At 40.3% G+C, this 20,301-nt stretch overlaps 1 protein-coding gene across 1 annotated transcript in view; it reads left to right on the plus strand.

Moving 5' to 3' along the window:
• The first annotated feature begins 236 nt into the window (after positions 1-236).
• The window catches only part of apaf1 (apoptotic peptidase activating factor 1), a 55,450-nt gene continuing 35,385 nt past the window's right edge, over positions 237-20,301 (plus strand). The window contains exons 1-21 of the mRNA XM_012869749.3: positions 237-417; positions 1,896-2,068; positions 3,557-3,746; positions 3,926-4,126; positions 4,223-4,412; positions 5,619-5,731; positions 5,913-6,044; positions 6,186-6,424; positions 8,024-8,191; positions 9,222-9,353; positions 9,446-9,559; positions 9,669-9,853; positions 10,034-10,160; positions 10,856-10,981; positions 11,098-11,238; positions 11,325-11,450; positions 11,751-11,900; positions 12,193-12,321; positions 14,024-14,149; positions 17,669-17,788; positions 17,886-18,011. Coding sequence (XP_012725203.2) covers positions 1,925-2,068; positions 3,557-3,746; positions 3,926-4,126; positions 4,223-4,412; positions 5,619-5,731; positions 5,913-6,044; positions 6,186-6,424; positions 8,024-8,191; positions 9,222-9,353; positions 9,446-9,559; positions 9,669-9,853; positions 10,034-10,160; positions 10,856-10,981; positions 11,098-11,238; positions 11,325-11,450; positions 11,751-11,900; positions 12,193-12,321; positions 14,024-14,149; positions 17,669-17,788; positions 17,886-18,011 — 2,979 coding nt within the window. The 5' untranslated portion in view covers positions 237-417; positions 1,896-1,924. The remainder of the gene's footprint in view (positions 418-1,895; positions 2,069-3,556; positions 3,747-3,925; positions 4,127-4,222; positions 4,413-5,618; positions 5,732-5,912; positions 6,045-6,185; positions 6,425-8,023; positions 8,192-9,221; positions 9,354-9,445; positions 9,560-9,668; positions 9,854-10,033; positions 10,161-10,855; positions 10,982-11,097; positions 11,239-11,324; positions 11,451-11,750; positions 11,901-12,192; positions 12,322-14,023; positions 14,150-17,668; positions 17,789-17,885; positions 18,012-20,301) is intronic.

The raw sequence follows: 20,301 nt of genomic DNA on the forward strand, positions 1-20,301 counted from the left end.
ACCGCATCATAAAGATTAAACTGCTGCACTTCTTAAATATTATCTTCAGTCATAAGGATAGTTCTGCGTTGTTATTAGCATGAAATGTATTAAAATATACTAGCTAAAAACATATTTACGACACCGGTAAAGTACCTGAACGCAGCACCACTTTGCCCGGTTACAGATTCGTTCATTCCTGAGCTCATTGCTCACGTGGTACAATTATCTGCATGTGATTGGTTCTTTTTTTCACACTGGCGTAGTTGTTTTTGTTGCGAATCCGGAAGGAAGCTCACATTTCATATTGGGCGTGTATTATCACGTCAAAAGACAAATAAGCATTATTTTCTTGCTTTACGGGTCTTTTAAATCGCGACTCAACTTTAACGACCACTTTTCTTCAAATAGCTCCACGTTTATTCGCTGGATATTGTGGTGAGTTCTTGTTATCTGCCACTTTCTTTGTTTCTGTTCAGACTGTGAACTTGTCAGGACCTATCTTTAAACGGGTCAGAGTAAACCAGGTGTTCTGTGCCGGCAAACTTAGAATGGTGGGCTTTATTTTTTTGTGTTCTGCTTTATATTTTAGTTTCGCATTAACCCTTTGACTTTTAAGGACTTTTAAAAGTAAGCTATAGACGCAATGAGGTTCGTTTTCTTCAAAACTCCCTGATTTTGCTTTTAAATTATTCTAGGAACAGCTGTCACGCTGTCATAGTTTCGCTTTTTGTAGCTTCCCGTTCCCCTTTTTGTTTCAGTGAATCTGTCCGCTCAGGTCTGAGGTGAAACTTTGTCCACATCATTTTCTGTCTCACTACTGCTATAGATATCAGTTACTTTCACGATTGATTAATCTGCTGGTAATTTCATCTTCAATTAGTATTTGTAAAATGTAATATTCTGAGTTTCGTTTAAAAAAAATTGTACAAATGCAAACAGGTAACTTTTACAGCTCCAATGTAAGAAGCGAAACCAATGTGTTCACATAGATTTGTAACACACAGAATTATATATTTTCCAGCAATTATTTTTGGCTAATTGTGGTGCTTGTGCCCTGCAATTAGTGCAAACCCAAAATTCCGATTTCTCATAATTAGAATATGATTTAAGACTGTTTAAAACCATTTTTTTTTATCTAGACAGGTGCTAAAATGTACAAAGCACAGCAAATACATAATTCAATGAAAACAACAAAAGAGGGTTCTTTGCAACATTAACCTATACTATAAGAGCTTCCCTTTTAAGTTTACCAAAAATAAATTCATTGATTTCATTTTTTTAGATTTTAAGTTTACGTCAAAGTTGGTATATAAATCAGATTCAGACCTGGACAGGTTTAACAGCTCTAGCAAATATGTGTAAAAAGACTTATTTCGTCTATTACTTCAGTAGCATCACCCTGTACATAATAATTTATAAAAATCTGACCTTCCCTCAGTGGATATTTAAAAGAAAAAACGCTTTACATAAGAGATGAATGAATCAACAAAGAGAAAATAATGGATATTTCCAACAGACCCATAGAATAAATTTGAATTAATAATTTTAAATTTCACGCTTTACATATTTAGGTTCACTTTTGATGTGGAACAATTTATATTTATGTGGGAGAGACGCTCATAACACTAATTACGTATAGTGGAGGATCTGTGGTACTGTAGGCCTGTTTTTTTTTTTTCTTTTCCCCATTTTCATTGCTAGATAAAGCTGCTGGCATAAATGTGGATTTCTCTGAAGCCTTTTTAAACAGATTCTAATAATTTAAAAGGGTCCAGAAATGTTAAAAGACTGAACAAATCTAGCAATTGTTTGAACTCGGGGATCAGAAGCGATGTGAAGTGGTATGTAGGTTTGAGAAAAGCCCCGAGACTGTTTAGTTAAGCCTCTGTACGTTTTCACTATGAAATCCTCAGGTGCTGAATGTTCTGGGACCTCGGCGAAGATGGCCCTGGAGGAGCGGGCCCGGAGCAATCTGCTGCGCCAGCGCCACAAACTGGAGCAGGACATCAAGCCCCAGTACCTGATGGACCACATGATCAGTGATGGTGTGATGACAGTGCAGGAGGAGGAGAAGGTCAGGGTTCAGGTGAGCCAAAAAAAAAAAATCAGCAGTAATTTTTTTTTACAATTAGTGTAAAACATGCCAGACTTTCTTGTAGTCTTTTCTTTGCTTTTGATCTGTAGTTTTTTTTAACTCCTTTCTCCTTTGCTTTTCTTCCAAAAAAAAAAAATGTCTGTGCACTTCTTGTATTGTGTAATTAGACAAAAATAGAAACTGGACTAGCAGAAGACAAGAGAAAACTTGTCAGGCAAAGATTAGCAGCAACAGATAGACAGTATCTGAAAATCTTGTTTTGAATAAGTGAGAAAAATCCAGTAAGCAGATCCTGAGAAGTCCCACGTACTTATTAAAAAAGAAAGAAATCTTTATTTGTCATTACAATTGTACATTCCGACGAAATTTGTCCTCTGCATTTAACCCATCCTTAAGGGAGCACTGAGCAGCTATTAAAGCACCCAGGGAGCAATCTGGGGTCAAGGGTCTTGCTGAGGGACCCACAGTGGCAGTCCGCCGGCATCGAACCGGGCACCCGGAACCCTCTCAGATCGCTAGCCCACTCCCCCCACTACATACTAGTTCTCTTGTTTCCTGAAGACTCAGCCCAGACTCAGACTCAGCCAAGGCCTGAAGCCTACTCTGCAGCAGTACGGGGTGGAATACGAGAGGGAAACACTTTAATGATCCCAGGGGGAAATTACTTTTGTTACATGCTCCAGAATACACACATTGTTATATATATATATTTACAACATTCCACACAAGGTATTACCATATCACAATAGTCATATCACTTCCCTTTGGAATCCCAGTGAAGTGATGGTGACTTGTGCAAGAATAGTGCAGAGAATGCATAAATGACAGTTACAGAAAGGGGGGTGTTAGGATAACTGAGGGAGGCGTTGTAGAGATTGATGGCCACAGGCAGGAATGATTTCCTGTGGCGCTCAGTGGTGCATCTGGGTACGAGGAGCCTTACTGCTAAAGGAGCTCATCTGCTGGGATGAGTGGTGTTGCATACCCAATCTGACAAACAGAAAACCAGGTACACATTCACATGCCCCCACTTGCAAACGTTCATAACTACACACGAGAAAACACGAGAAAAGACGCTGCGCACACACTCGCACTCACTCACCACACACATCCTATACTCCCAGGTCCAGGAACTGATAGTTCACAGGGGCATCGAGTCCCCAGACCCGGGAGGTGGTCATCAGGATGTGTATAGGGTGGGTGGTGGTGGGCAAACTGGGCAAACCCGGTCCACACACCAGCCCCTACTAAAGATGGGGTCTACACAGTCCAAACGAGCAAGGCCAATCAGAGCTCACCCCATGAGCCTAGAGGTGCATCCCCCACCAAAGCCGCGCGCCGCCCAACCTTCTATACCAGAACCCCTCACCCTATTACGGCTTTCAAGGTTGATAAGTGTCAGTACGGTTACTAATGGGCCAATAAGGTCCCATGATTTACTAGCCCAACCCTCCAGTTGTTTGTCATTTCTGTCTGCAGGGCACCAGGAAAGACCAAGCTGCAGCCCTGATCGAGCTCGTGCTGAGGAAAAACAACAACTGCTTCATTTCTTTCTACAACGCGCTGGTTAAAGAGACGTACGACGATCTGGCCAAACTGCTGTATGTAGACCTGCCGGATGTCTCGTTCGACGGACAAAAGAGCTCTTCTGAGAGCTCCATATCTCACGGTGAGAAGCGGGGAGGTGTGGGTTGAAAGAGTGGAGGTGTGAAAGGTCATGCTTTCAGTGTGTAGGTGTTTGAGAGTGCGTTAGCAGTCATGTGCTCTGCTAGCGACTCGCTTAATGTTCCAGCACAGCGTTCTAAATCGGGACGCTTTCTATCAACTCATTTTTGGTTTACTCAACAGTCCAGATTATGCTGAGTGAAGGCGGAGTCCCACAGAGGCCCGTGGTGTTTGTCAGCAGACCAGAGTTGGTGAATCAGGTCAGGAAGAAGCTCTATTTGCTCCAGAAGGATACCGGCGGCTGGGTTACGGTCTTTGGAATGGCCGGGTCAGGCAAGTCCGTGCTCGCCGCCGAGGCCGTCAGAGACCATTCACTCATCGAAGGTGAAACATGAACCCCAGACGCACGTCTGGCAAGATTGGCTAATGGAAGACTGGAGTTGTAGTCCCATAAACTCTTGATCTTCACACTGCCCACAGAATGCTTTCCCAACGGGGTTCACTGGCTCTCCATCGGTCAGCTGGACAAAGCAGACCTTCTGGTGAAGATCCAGTCGTTGTGTTTCCGTCTGGAGCAGAGCCTTGATTCCCCGTCGCACCAGCGACCGGCCTCCTCTCTGGACGAAGCAAAGGAGCGCCTGCGCTTCCTGATGCTGCGCCGCTATCCCAGGTAAGCCAGGCGCTCCTCCGCATCGAGCGATCATCTCTGTTAGGGATGGGAAAGTTGATTAAAAATAAATCAATCAAAAAAGTTTGGGGAAAAAAAGCCCGCTGGGTAAGTTTTTAAAGTGTATCGCTGTACAATGTTGTGACATTTTGACCCGTTTTTTTCCCCGGAGAAACCAAAGAGTTGCTACATACCACCCATATATTTATTTATTTCAATTAAAAATCGAAATACATTTTTACCTAAATTTGCAGCCTTTTCATACTTTATCGAACAACAGTGGTTCAACTTGGTGTAATTTAAAGACATGAATATGATTTATTTAAAGACTCTTGAAAATGTTGTCATGCTGTGAATTTCTTTTTGCTTTTTGCCGCGTTACAACAACCAGCCGCAGCGCATTTTACTGGCATTATTTGTAATTTACCAAACCAAGCAGTAATTTGTTTGAAGCATGAGGAAATAGATGTTTTTTTTTCATAAATATTTTGCTTTTTTAAGTTTTCTCAAATAAAAAATCAGAATAAACATGGCATGTGTTTGAGTTCAGCCTGTTTATCCTGATACATATGGTGGAAAAGTCACACTCCGCATCACTCTGCACACATGGAGGTGGCAGCATCGTGCTGTGGATACATTTTTCTTATGCGGTATTTGGAAGATGGATGGAACTAAAAACGGGGAATTTCTGGAAGAAAACCTGTTCAATCTGGGGCAGAAGTTCACCTTCCAGCGGGACAATAACTCTAAATGTACTGCTTTGAATGAAATCAAATCATATTGATGTTAGAGTGGGCCATTATTATTGTTAGCATTAGTATTATTAGTAGTATTATAAACAACTCATGTTAACAGATGCTCTCCATCCTATCTGAGCTTAAGCTGAGCTTAAGCAAATGAAAGCAAATAAAATTTAGTGTATAATGGTGCAAAGTTGGAAGAGAAATCCCCCAAAAGCTGTGTATCTGAAGGCAGTTCTGCAAAGTTTTGCACACACAAGTTTTACCAAATCTCATTTTCCCTCTCAACTTCTTCTTCTTTGTTTGTCTATCACAATGACAATAAAGTAAAATAAATTTGGCGGCCGAAATGAGGCTAAATGTAAAACAGTTGAGGATGATATAGCAAGGCACTGACGGTTTGCAGTAAAAAGGAAAGTGAGTAAGTTAATTTTTAGCTGACTTTTCTTGTGCTTGTTGCTGTTTCTAGATCTCTACTCATCCTTGATGACGTCTGGGAGAGCTCCGTGCTGAAAGTGTTTGATATTCACTGCCGGATTCTTCTGACCACCAGAAATAGAAGCCTCGCTGATTCCGTTAGCGGTATGTCATCTCTTCTGAACACTTGTCGTTTTTTATTATTATTATTATTATTATTATTATTATTATTATTATTATTATTATTATTATTATTATTATTACGGTGTTATAATAACATTATAACAAGAGCTGTTTGTCCATGCAATTGGTGTTATTTGTGCTTGTGCTCTTGTGCTATGTTTAGGCCCCAAATATGAGGTGGAAGTAGAAAGTGGTCTGGATGATAAAAAGGCGCTGGAGATTCTGGCTCTGTACACAAAAATGAATCAAAACGGGCTACCTGAGGAGGCCCGCAGCATCGTCAGAGAATGCAAAGGTCTGTAAACTGGTGATGGCCGACTTAACCCTGTTTTACAGTTACTACAAAGAAAAATAAAAAGCTTTGATGTTCCTGTAGGTATAAATCTAATGTTTCTGATTTTAATCCACACGTTGTTGGCTTCATGCCGCCTCCCAGGCTCTCCTCTGGTGGTTTCTCTGATCGGCGCTCTTCTCAAAGACAAACCCAACCGTTGGGGTTACTACCTCCGGCAGCTGCAGCAGAAGCAGTTCAAGCGCATCAGGAAGTCGTCGTCCTACGACTACGATGCCTTGGATCAGGCCATGGCCGCGAGCATCGAGGTCTTACCGGACGAGCACCGGGAGCTCTACAAAGACCTGACTGTGCTGGAGAAGGACGTCAAGATTCCCGCTAAGGTTTTTCCACGCATCACGCTCATGTCGCCCTTTTCAGTTCACAGCGAACACTGCATGTAATTGATTATATACTAAACAGGGGGGAATTAATCCCTATTTTAGCTAAATTCAACACAGAAAAGTGCATAAATGAGCAGGAACCAAGTCAAAAGGAGACTCATAAACCAAAGTCATCCAGTGGAAGGCGGGCCAGCTTTAGCATCCGGTTCCTAGCGGTGGGTCAGGCGGCTACAACCAGTGACGAATCTTGGAGGCACATTTAGCTGGTTGGCCCGTGACCCACATTTTAAACCAGGTAGTATGAATTCTGAATTTAAGGAATGGGCAAATAAAGGATTAAGCATTCTAAATAAATTTCTCAAGAGAGACCAAATTGCAAGTTTGCAAACTCTGCAGAGGGAGTTTGAGTTAGAATATCACGATTTTTACATGTACCTTCAGGTACGGAAGCACCATTTACAAAAGATGAGGCCAGACCTCCCAGGTGAATGAATGCAATTAAACAAATACTAAGTGGTGCATATAAAAACAAAAGTAGTAAAGTGGTATCAACATTATATAAAGGATTGATGGTTAATAGGAAAACCTCAACGCTGTATATCAGGGACAAACAGGTGAAGGAACTACAGGAGGATATAAGTAATGATATGTGGGACAGTATTTGTAAATCTCAGGTAACTACTACTAGCTTTAGGAATTGGAAAACTTACTGTTGGAAAAATTTGGTCAGATATTTTATTACTCCAAAGATTTAATAAAAAAAGGCGTCTCTGTCCTTGCACCAACCCTGCTGGAGACGGTGTGGAGAGCAGGATGTGGGTCATGCACATGTCTTCTGGCAGTGTCACAACTTGTCCCAGTTTTGGGAAGATATTGGGGTGCAGCACCTCAAGAACAATACGGACATTATATTTTGGTTATGAAATGGGAGCAGGGATTCAGAAAAAAAAATATTGACCTATTTAAAATTTTGTTGGCAGCAGCAGCAGCAAAAAAAAGCCATCATGCCCAAATGGTACAAACAAGAACCCTTACTGTTAAAAACTGGACAGACATTATCGAAGAAATTTCTTTTATAATAAGGTTGCAACAAGCAAAATGTCTATTAATGATAACCGAACACCTGTTCTGTGAACATTGTTTTGTTTGTTATAGTTTGTGTCTTTAAAAACAATAACATACAAGTGAAAAAGCGACATGGATAACTAGTTTAGTCGAAGTACACCCTTAAATTGTAGAGCAAATGTTTAAGATTTACTTTAAAAGTCTTCATGCCATTTCTGCATAAAGTCTCTAAATCTTGTGGGGTTTTCCCTCTCAAATAACTGCTAGGAGTTGGTCTATTTCAGGAAATCCTAATAAAATGCATTAAAATTTGTCATTTTTAAACGACAACGTGAAAAGGTCAAGGTGTTAGAATACTTTTCTGAGGCTTTGTGTGTGTTGTCACGTGTTCAGGTTGAGCTTCTTTCACAATACGGCGATTGTTACACCAGAAATGAAACAAAAATGTTTGGAAACCTTCCAGAATTTGGATAATATTACATGACCTACATTAAAAAAAGATAAAATGAAGGACTCCGCCGTCTTTTCCTGCAGGTGCTGTGTGTTCTGTGGGATCTGGAGCCAGAGGAGGTGGAGGACATTCTCCAAGAGTTCGTCAACAAATCTCTGCTCTTTGTAGACGGCAACAGTAAACCCCACCTGTACTACCTGCATGACCTCCAGCTGGACTTCCTGGTGGAGCAGAACCGAGAGCAGATAGAGGTTTGTCCTCTTTTGTTTTGTCATTTAAATGTGTCGACACCAAATGACTCAGATTAGCAGAAGACAATTTAATCTTCTTTCCTGATCTACTTTAATGTCTAAAAAAATAATGATGCTCTGTAAAAGATCCTAAAAATAATCTGTTTTATTCAAGTTTCCAAATAGTTGATTCCTGTAGAACTGAAAGTAAGGGTGTGTTACGTATAGGTAGTTAGTGATATCCTGAGGTAGATGACTAACACAGGTCTATTTATTTTAGCCAGTCTTAAAATGGGACAGAAAGGAGAACATGCCAGATATTTTGGAAAATGGCAACAAGACTTTCCTCAGTTTAATGTCAGACCAACAATTGAAATGTTGAAAACCTCAAAAGGCACAGTTCCACTGGCACTGGCCTGGAAAAGAGAAAACGCCTCCTGGGCGTTGCTTTAGCCTCCCTATCAGCCAAGGCGGGAACACGTTAACAGTTTTAAAGAGCCGCATGAGCTGGATGAACACTGGACACTCTAAACTTAAGAGGTTCACCATGAACCGAGAGAAAGCCTCGATAAATCCATGGATCTGATACAGCTCATCTGGGTATAGAAAGCTGAAGCGTCCTTTTTCTTTTTTTCTTCCTTCAGGCGTGGTTCATGGTTTGGGAATAATAAAACTATGTTTCGGTTTGACCCGCTCTGTTCACATCTGTGTGTTGGGAGAGAGGCCGAGCCGTTTAGCTTGCAGAACGTCGGGCCTCTCAGTCGAAGGAGGTTCCAGGGTTTCCCCGGTGTCTGAGCTTCGTATAGCGAAAGAACGCTGCTGTTATGCCCAGATTTTGGACCGTAGTTATCATTTAAAGCTTTATATTTGGTCTTTTGCCTCCTGAACTGCTCCCGAAACACTCCAAAGTGGGCAGAGCCAGGGGGCGTGGCCATTGCGAGCCAGTGGAACCCTGCCTTAACACGACCATATGAAGACCAGAGACTGATCACGGTTCACAACAGGAGCTGTCAGCTGTAGATCATGACGTGTAGGAATGTTGTCATTTCAGAGTCTTCACAGTAAGGTGGTGCGCCAGTACCAGCATCACTACCGAGAGGCTCCTCCCACTTCTGGTGACGAGGAATGCTTTTATTGGATCAGATTTCTGACCTATCACATGGCCAAAGGGAACCTATCCCAGGTGAGACCTCGGTCCTGTATGCCCGTTCCCTTTGTCTTCACATTTTCTTTTTAGGTTTGCACATAAAAAACATTTTCATCACGTCTTCGTAGGAACTCTACTCGCTCATGTTCTCTCTGGACTGGGTCAGCCTCAAGGCGCGGATAATGGGCCCCGCCCATCTCATCAACGACTACGTGGAGCACGGGCCCATTCTGGACAAAGAGGTCGGCAGACATGAAACGGAGCGCATAATATCCCACATTTGGGTGCCGTCTTTGTGTCAGTGGGGAGTTTCTCTGCAGCCCTTGTAAGTCGTGTTCGCTGCCCACGCAGAACAGCGAGGTGCGCAGCCAGTTCCAGGAGTTTCTGTCCCTGAGCGGCCACCACCTGGAGCAGAGGCCTTTCCCTGACGTCGTGCAGCTCGCCCTGTCGCAGCCGCGCTCCTCAGAGGTCTACAGACAAGCCCGGCAGCAGGCGCTGAACCGGGCCAACGGCGGGAAGCTCTACTTTGAATTAATGTATGAAAACGGGGTTATTTGAATGCAAAGTTAATATAGTTTTAATGCAAAATGACTAAAATGAGCTGGAGTGGGAACAACTATTTCATTTCATCTAAAGTATCTTGTAGTTAATGATAACAAGGGTACAGTGATTTTACAAAAGGCTTGTTATCACTCTGGGTTTTTGCCGTGTTACAGAAATAAGAGCGGCGTAGAAAATCTGTCCCGTTTGGTGATCCACCCTCACCTGGGCTCCATCTACTCCGCCTGCTTTTCCCACAATGGGAGCAAGATAGCTGCCTGCGGAGCCAGCAAGACGCTGAAGGTATCTGGAGGGAGAAGGAAATGTTTTGTGTCTGGACAGAACAAACAGAAAGGATACCAGACTAGATGCTAATGATCGTGTTAAAATACAACAATTCTCTAATTTATGCATTAATTTGTTTCTTTTTATCTTTTTTCTTTGTATTTTAATTTGACTTAAAATGTATTTCTGTTATTTCTATGATTATGATATTAATATAGTTACCATTAATTTTGGTTTTATTTCTTATTTATTTATTCATATCATTTATCTATTTTTAGAATTATTTTTCTGTCACTTTGTTTAGTTTATTTCTAATAGTCCATAATTCTTTATTTTATGTAATCTCATATAGTTAATTTATCAATCTTTTGGTGCCTCATGTATTCATTTAACATGTATTTATTTCTGTTTATTTTAAGCCTTTCTCTTTAACATGAATTATTTCTATATGTTCACTTTTATATTTAATTTTTTTAATTAATCTAATTTTTTTTGTTATTAGTTAATGTTTTTTTATGCAAGCAGTTTGTTTTAAAATGAAGACTAAAACATTTTCTTTAATAAGAATCTTCAGGGTTATCTCATCGGTAAATAATCCTTTGAGTTTGGTACATTGATTTATTTTTCCAATTAATTGCTACAATAATTTAAAGTTTTTGATGCAGTAAGGTACCAATTAAATCTCACTGTTCTTTTTTTGAATGCGCTCTCAGGTATTTAAAAGCACCTCAGGTGAGAAGCTCATAGAGCTCCAGGCCCACGATGAAGAGGTGCTCTGCTGCGCTTTCTCCCCTGATGACCATCTTCTAGCAACCTGCTCAAGCGACAAGAAAGTCAAGGTGAGCAGTCAACGACTAAATGCAGCCAGTGACTAAATGCTAGTGAAATGACAGGCCGATACCTGTAAAATGTGAGGTTTTCGGGTCCTATTTACATTTTAGTTTGTCCTCTATAGGTGTGGAACATCCTGCAGGGTAAGCTGCTGAGGGTCTTTGCAGAGGAGCACGATGAGCAGGTCAACCACTGCGAGTTCACCAACACAGCGCAGCGCCTCCTACTGGCCACCTGCTCAAACGACAGTGGCTTAAATGTCAAGGTGAGAAATTCTTCGGGCTTCTTTTACACTACTCGTTATCTTTTTGGATCGTCAAGTTACTTTTTCTGTTTGCGTGTTCTCTTTAGCTCTGGAATCTGAACAAGCCGACCTCCCAGAACACCATGTTTGGTCACTTTGAGCCGGTGAACCACTGCTGTTTCTCCCCTGATGACCGTTATTTGTCCACTTCCTCCAACGACGGAACCGTTAAGGTAACTATCAGTTAACCTAATATAAATCCATTTATGACTTATTGATTTATGTAATATTGGAGCTTAATGAGTCTGTTTTTGTTACTAACTAACCTGAAAAATCTAACTTTCTTGTGGCACAAATTTAAAAACCAGTGAAAAAGTATTTGTCAAATAGGAATCTTTAAATAAATGGATAGATCTCAAAGCTGGGCTGCTTTCGCTGAGGTTGACTCTATTTTAGTCATTTTATCTCAATCACCCCTAATATAAAGCATGCTTGAGATTAAGTTCTTGTTTCCTCGTGTTGTGCACACACAGTTGTTCCAGGTGTCGACAGCCAACGAGTGGAAGACAATCGACGTGAAGAGCTTCTTTTCAGAAAGCGACGAGGAGGAGGTCCTTGTCAAGTGCAGCACCTGGACTGCCGACGGTACCCGCATCATATGCGCCGCCAGGAATGCTGTTTTGGTGAGCATTAACAAACGGGAAATGAGAAATATTTGAAAGCTAGGGTGTATATGAAGTTATTTATAAGTTGGGTGTATATGAAGTTGTTTATAAATATGAAGTTGTTTATAAATGTGCTGCACTTCATCTCTGGAGCTTCTGAAATTAGAAGCTTTCACTTTATGTAGAAAGTAACCAGACGCTTTGCAAATTTTCCCCCCTTTTTTTTGTTCTCATTCACATACTTTATATTTAACAAGATCTAAGGGCAAGCTAGACACTGATGTGTTGTCTTGGAATTACTGTTTCTCAGGTTTTTGATGTCCAGACGTCAGACATGTTGCTGGAGATCAAGACGCATCGTTTGAGCACGGTGCAATACTGTCACGCCTGTCCTACCAGTAACCTGCTGGCACTAGCATTCTCAAATTATGCTGTGGAGGTATGACGCATACACCCACTGTAGCATGCACACTAGTACTTACATAGTGTCTTTGTTTTTTCTTCTGAACCAATTAAAAAACATTTTGCGTTGTCCTCCATATTTAGTGGCTCCTCTGGTAAAGATGTGAAAAACGCCGTAAAATAAATTCATCAGAGCAATTCACTCACTTTTTTTTTTTTTTTTTTTTATTGATCCTAGAAGTGCATTTACCCAGGGTGGTAAGCAATCCCTAGTTAAAGGGGCAATGATTAATAATGACATCTAGTGTTTTACATTGGAACAACACAACAGACAGAAGCCTGTGTCATTTCCTCAACGGTCCGTTGCTGCTGTGAAACTCTACTGAATTTTTGCTCGCACAGAAGATGTTTCTCTTCTGTTCCATTTCTGATCCACTTCTCTTACTGACTTCCATGCGAGCAGGCTGCCGCTTTTTTGCCAAGATAAAATACCAAATGCCGCGCTCCGTTTTGGGAACCCTGGGAACTCTCATATGATTGGCTCAGGAACCAGGAAGTAAACACGCTACAGATCACACTGGAGTAGTTCCACATCGTACTGCTAGGTTTGAAAGGATAAAAACTTGACTAAGGCTCCATCCGAACACCCTTATTAAGTAAGGACTCTTCAGCCAAAGCTTAAGTGCATCAGCGGTCGCCATGATAAGTGTTATCCAGATGGTGCAGTCTGTAAGGAAGGAGGTAGGAAAAGGAGCCTGCATGCTTCCTCTCACAGCTAATTTAGCTTAGGAGCAACAAATGTCCCTTACCGGTGCTAAAGAGCTATAGGTATTCCCACAATCCTTTGCGTGACATGATGTCTAAGCACAGCCTACCTCGTGGAAATAAACCAAAATGGTTGGAGAGCAGAAAGCTCCCACTTTGTGGTTCATTTTTGGAAGGTGGTTTAGACTCGTATCTTCCACGTGCGTTTCCATCATCTAATGACATCATAGTTAAGGGCTGTCTGAAATCGCCACAGCAGTCTGAAGCTCCTTTCCTCCCCATGATGGAGTTCTCACTGTTGACCTCATGAAAGGTTACGGAACAGAAGCTAGGAGCTATAATTAAAGGTGTTTGGTTGGAGTCTGAGACATTGTTGATGGAGAGGACTGATTGTTTATAGGGAACATTACTTCTATCCCGGGTGACAAATGATTTTGGTTAATTTAACAGTAAATGTCGTACTTATTGCTCCTTTAAGAACGATTTCTTGAAATAAAACCACCAGTGCCACTGTTTTTGGCACATCTATCAATTGCTATTAAATATGTGTGATTGTAGCATGTTTTCAAAATTCCTGCCCTGCTTGCTTTTAATATAATAAATCTACATCCCCTCTGGTTTAAAAGGTTTGCCATAAAATAGCTTTTTACTGTCCTACCATCACAGACCATGTGCTTTGGTCAGATGGGAAGAAGGTTTTTGTCAACAAACGTTATTTCTTTTACAGGAACTGACTTAAATATGCTTTAAGTCAAAAGTTATGTTTCTCCAAAACTTTCACTGTGCAGTTATGCCACAGAGTAAAAGAAGAATTAATGTGAAGGCTTTTTATGCATCATTCCCAGAAGAGCCAATAATTAAAGAGGGTGCTATAAATATTTAGCATGGTACATATGTTTTATAAACCCGTAACTTGGCTTTAAAGTGTGAGTTAGACACAGTTGTAGTTTTGTTTCTGTGTCGTTTCTTTCAAGCTGTGGGATCTTGAGGAAAACAAGAAGAGGGCCGACTGCAGCGGCCACCTGAGCTGGGTCCAGCGTGTCCAATTCTCTTGTGACGGCTCACAGCTGCTCTCCTGCTCCGACGACCAGACTGTCAGGGTGAGAGTTCTTTTTCACACGGTGTGATGTGTCTCAGATTTACCTCACGTTGGTAGTGTCTGACCGCTGAATCGGACTTTTCTTGTTACTGACAATCACCAGATAACTACTCCGCGTCATTCCAGCTGTTTTTAGACCCTAATCATTAAGAGTGACTCCGAGGAGGGTAAAAAGAAGGAAAGGATTGTTTTGTTTATATTATTCATGTGTAAGGCAAGGCAAATTTATTTATATAGCACAATTCAGTACAAAGACAATGCAAAGTGCTTTACATGATTAAAATATAGCAAAATAAAACAGAATAAAAGGAGGTGTACGGTAAACGGTGACTTCACCTAATGCGTTTTAGTGTCTGACTCCCTGATGAAACGTGTTTTTATTTGAGTCCGTCAGCGGTAGTCTGCAACCTTGTTCAAACATTCAACTTCACCATGGAAACTGGCAACTGAGGTTGTGTAACAGGTCAGAACAGCCTGAAAATAAATCCTTTCAATGGATGTTTTTTTTTTTTAAAAAAGCTGCAGAGAATACATTTAATATTCGTGTTTTCCTTACTAACAAAACCTTTTCGCTACTGTCTTTGTTATATCGAAGAATTATTTGCGGTTCCTACACGGCTTGGAAAAGTGTTTAAAAACTATGGGATTTAAATATTTTCCCTGGTCTGGACAAGTGTGAGGGGAAAAAAAAAAAAAAAAAAAAAAAAAATATATATATATATATATATATATATATATATATATATATATATATATATATATATATATATATATATATATATATATATATATATATATATATATATATATATATATATAAGGTAAGGATGAAACTGGGCACGAACTGCAGAACTATACCTACCAGTGGAGGAAGAAAGACAAGAATCTAGACACAGCCGCACAGGTCAGAGACTTCAGGCTTCAAACAGCTCAAAACTGGCCTGTGGTGTTGGACCACCACTGTGTGTCTTCTTCTAAGCAAAGCAGAACGTCTTGGCTATGATTTGTTGCGGCAAGGGTCCTCGCCCCTAACTGGTCTCACTTCTTTTTAGCAATCAGTTTTAAACACTTGGGGTGTGGGGTTTTTGAACAACCCCAGTTTGAAAACAATTTCATCTCTGAAGCGGGCTGTGTGAGGTTCCGTCATTTAATGAAGCTGCCTCTGTAGAACCGTGCTGGGCGTCTGGGTGTGGCTCAGACAGACTTGTGTTCATTCTCAAAGTGGAAGTCTTTGCTTTTCTGACCAATAGGATGATGAGTACGAGCGTGTCTTTACTTCGCTGGCTGTTTCTCCTCCTGTGTATCAGTGGCAGGATGAGGCAGAGAAGCTACTAACCTTTCAAACATCACAGCTAGGTTGCTTGAAAGTCTTGGGGAATAAAGTCCTACATAAAGCATGAAGGTACTGAATCTGTGCTTTCTGGTAAAGGTGAGGTTGTCTGGGCAGCCTGAGTGGTTTTGACACCAGATCTACCCTAGGAGGCTGGTGGTGATCCCTATTGCCCCCCCCCCCCCCCCCCCCCCCCCCCCCCCTTCCAGTGGAGGATCGTACAAGGGGCTATAGTGACAAATGGGTATCTGGCACATATTCCAGAAAGAACTGTATTTTTATTTATGAAGTGTACCAGACGTGGTCTTCATTTTGTTCTTTTATGTTGTTTGTTTATTGGATTGGTGTAAAATCTTCTAATTGTGTTTTTGTTTAGGATTTATGGTACTGTTTTAAAAAAAATCTAAATCTACAACTCTGACAGACTTGTAGCTGTCAGAGTTCGTGTGCAACTTGAGTTTTTCAAGTTGATAAAGATTATAGGTGACTTTGGAGGCAAGCGGGTAAGTTAGAGTTAATTTATAAGGCGCCTTCAACATACATAGTTTAGTTTAGTGTATTTATTTCATTAAAAAATACCTTTTTAGAATTCATACACATAACGATGCACATGCTCCCAGATCTATGCATCTTGAATGAAAAGGAGCAGAGAGAAAAGCAATCTTATATCTGCCCCTTAACTTATCTTACAATAACTCTACATCAGGTTAATCCTTTTAGCGTATTTACTATAGTCACAACCTGCTGTATAACATTAAGCACATTTAAGTTATATATATATATATATATGGTATAAAATCAAGCATAAAGTAACCAAAAAATTACACAATGCCTGGAGTAAGGGGTTTTCCACCATTTTGTTAAAAACTTCCACAGTCAGTAAAGCAAAAAAAGATTTAGACAGTAGTTTAAACACAATAATACGAATGCATGGCTAACTTTCTCTAGATCTGCTCTGTAGATTGGATTTTATAAATGTTTCTTAGCTGAAAGAAGGTGTAACTAAATGTCATGTTTGAATCAAAGCATAAAGAGGAATCAAATGTAACTCCTAGATTTTCTATATTAGTCTTGGTTGCTGGGCAAAAAGAATAAACTGTCTGAGTGCAGGTGACTAGACGTCATTATTGTGGTCTGTCTTATTGGTGTTTTAACACCAGAGATACACTAGAGTGCCACTTGCTGATGAACATTTATTTTTAGAATCTATTCATTATCTTGCTGTTTATTATTTATCTGCTTTCTCTTTGCCTTTCTCTTTCCCTCTTTCATTCATTCCTCCCCTTTTCCTTTTTTTTTTTTCAAAAAGTTCCTTCCTTGCTTCCTTTCTGTGGTTTGGAAGATTTATATTTAAAGCCTAAACTTGTTAGAAATATCTGTCATAAATTCATAATGAATTTTTTTATTTATTATGTGGAATTTGCAAAAGAATAACATGAGAAATCTGTTTGTCTGAAAAACTGTGGGAACCCTGATTATTGGTCCTATAACAGTTTGAACCTGAAATCTGCTTTTACTGTTTTCTTTTCTGAAACGGGTAAGAAAATGGTCTCAATGCTTTTGCTTTTTATCATCACCACAATGGCTGTACCCATCTTCCACTGATGAGTTATAATAATTTTTTATAATCCTCTATAGGAGCAATTCAGCTTTATTTAAAAAAACAGAGGGATTCAATATGTGGGACAAAAATATTAAAGCATAAAAGTATTTTAAATATGAAAAAAAAAAAAGAGAATAATGAAACATTAAGCTGCAAAAATTGAGTGATTATTTACAAAAAATACAATCAATACAAAAACTGAGCAGACACATTCTCAGTTTTAAAGCCTTAAGAGGGATTGTAAATAAATTCATTCATTATCTGCATAGTGATAAATATGGTGCCAAAATGCGTCCCTGAGGAACTCCTCACTCTGTTAAATAAGGAGCGAACCTCTGAGCAGCAGCATCCTGAATCCCAACCAGCGGCAGAAAGCCATTTAGCACATAACGGGTAATTAAAAATTTAGACAAGCTGTTTTATAGCGCCTCTCCTCCAAAAAAAGTAAAATTAAAATAAAAAAATGACACATTTACCCTTCCTATTGGGGTTTGGCAGGAGATTGGTCACATTACTGGTGCTTCATAAAGTAAGATGGCAATAATACAAAATCAGAGCTGACAGGTTCTGTTTGTGTTGTCTTGCAGTTATGGGAGACCGAGAAGGTCCACACGTCCTCAGCCATCTGCCTGAAGAGAGACTCAGACGTTCTCTTTAATGGGGAGGAAATCATCGTGTCGGCTTCAGACAACTGCAACAGACTGCAGGTGAGCTGTGAGGAAATCTGGTTTGCAGAGGGATGTGACGCCAAACTGTGCCAGGATACAGTTTTTATCAGCTTGTCTTTGTGCGTTTGCGTGGCAGGTGCGGGACGGCAGAACAGGGTCCGTGCTCTTCCAGTCAGAAGAGATGCCGTTTAGGATCCGCTGTACATGTATGTGCAGGAATCCGTCTGTAGTGTCCCTGGGACAAGAGGACGGAAATGTGCAGGTAAAAAAAAAAAAAAAAAATCACACATGCAGTTTGGGTGTATCGCAGGACAATAAACTGGTATTAGACACTTATTGGATTGAAGAAGTTTCTTTTATCATCTCTGCCCCATTAGCAAGAAATTTCTTCATCCAAAAACAGAAAATTATAACAGATAATTTTCTGTTCTGCAATCTCATGTTTGACCTGAGTTGAACTGATTTGCTTGTTTGGCAACCAGTGTCACAATAAATAAACACCTTACTGATGCAAAAATTTGTTTGGATGTATAATTGTAAAAGTGAGTGGACTTATTCTTCGTTCATGATGGTCATCACGAGTGTTTAAAATGTTTTTCTGTAAAGGGTGTTTTTTTCCCCTCTTGTTTTTTTTTTTTTTTTAAACAGTGTTATCAACAAAGCCACCTTCCTTCTGTCCTCTTCTATCAGGTCAGCTTAAGTCTTGTCTCTTCAACTGTTTTGGTGTTTAATATTCCCAGCACCCAGTGAGTGAGCTGTGAAGAAAGTATTAGCTCCCTTAAAGATTTCTTCTGCCTTGGGGGTTGGAGATACGCTCCCTGTTAAATCTTGACTTAACTGATCTTAACCAAAGATCTGGAAATCTTAGTTTGCTTTGACCAGCCACACCTAGGCCACATTCCTGCCAGACCTGCTTGTTGTTGTGCTATTACACACGGTTTAAAGTTATTTAATGTTTAATAAGTAACCCTCGGTCTGTTAGGTATGGCCCGGTGAATATCAGCCTAAGGGCTGATTTTAGGATAAGAGTTAAAAGGAATGATTTGATCACTGGCATTATTTCAACAGCAAACTCTGCACACATATATAGAGTAAATGAGTGACAACTTCTCAAATATCAAACATTACTTGATAAAATAACATTTTAAAGATTGATTTGCTTAGTAAAATCTGTAACTTTAGGACACTTGACTTTTATTAATGCAATTATTCCTCTGGGAAGCTAGTGTCGCTGTAGCGATCTGTCGCTAAATGGGTAAATCTTAAAATTGTAAAAAACCAGTAATGTTCCATATTAATGCGGTAATAATGCTCATAGCACTGTCGAACGATGGCAGAGCGAAACGAAAACATGCATTAAGTTTAAAATAAATGTAGTTACCCTTTACGTTATCCGGGAAGCTGATAGCATTATGCTAGCTGACATTTGGTGCCAATTTAAAAGGTCTTAAGCTGTATTTTGCTCGTAATGAGCGGACTGGAAATCACAAACATCATTAAGACCTCATCTAGAAGTTTCACAAAAGGACCCAGAAAAACATATAAAGCACTGCAGGCATCAATTGGTTTAGTTTTGGTTAAAGTGCATGATTCAGCAATTTGAAGCTGGTTGAAAATGGCCTTCATGGGAGGGTTCAATGTTGAAAACCATCGCTGGTCAAAAAGAGCTTCAAAGGCTTGTCTCTTATTTGCCAAAAAAAAATGTTTCAAGTCCCTAGAGTTCGGAAAAAAAAACAAAAAACATTATGCTGTAAGACGAAACTAAAGTGGGACTCTAAGGCTACGTTCACACTGCAGCCTGAAGCGACCCAATTCTGATTTATTTTGCCCATATGCGACCTGGATCTGATCTTTTTATGACAGTCTGAATAACACAGACCGGAGTTTTTCAAATGCGACCCAGGCCACTTGGATATGTGATCCTGAATCCGATACGTATCTGATATTTTTAAATGTTACCTGTGTCTGTACGGCCGGGTCGCATTTATCCGACCTGTACGTCACTGATACTCGACAAACGTCACTATTCTGCGTCCTGCTATGCAGAAGTGGGAAGAAAGACGACACTCATGGCTGACAACAATGAAGAGAGAAGTCAATGGAGAGAAAGCTCTGGTTAGAAAAGAAATTAATGACCGCAGAATGCGCGCCAGCATTATAATCCATGTTTACTTCCGCAAACACTGAGGACGCTTGCTACGTGTGACGTCATCGCGTCCTCGAGTGCGCATGCGGGACACATAGGTTGAACGCGTTCAGTTCACACAGGAGATCACATACAAGTCACATATATTTAGAAATGTGAACGGACACGCAAAAAAAATCCGATTTCACAAAAAAATCTGAATTGAGCATCAAGACCTGCAGTGTGAACGTAGCCTTTATGCTCAATTCCGATTTTTTTTTTTTTTTTTTTTTTGTGAAATCGGATTTTCACTTCAGGCTGCAGTGTGAACGTAGCCTATGATCTGTGTCCAGTCACCTCACATGTAAAATTATCAACATTTCATAAAAACATCATACCTACAGTCAAACATGGTGATGGTAGAGTG

The sequence above is a fragment of the Fundulus heteroclitus genome, chromosome 17 (assembly GCF_011125445.2).
Source record: "Fundulus heteroclitus isolate FHET01 chromosome 17, MU-UCD_Fhet_4.1, whole genome shotgun sequence".
Lineage (NCBI taxonomy): Eukaryota > Metazoa > Chordata > Actinopteri > Cyprinodontiformes > Fundulidae > Fundulus > Fundulus heteroclitus.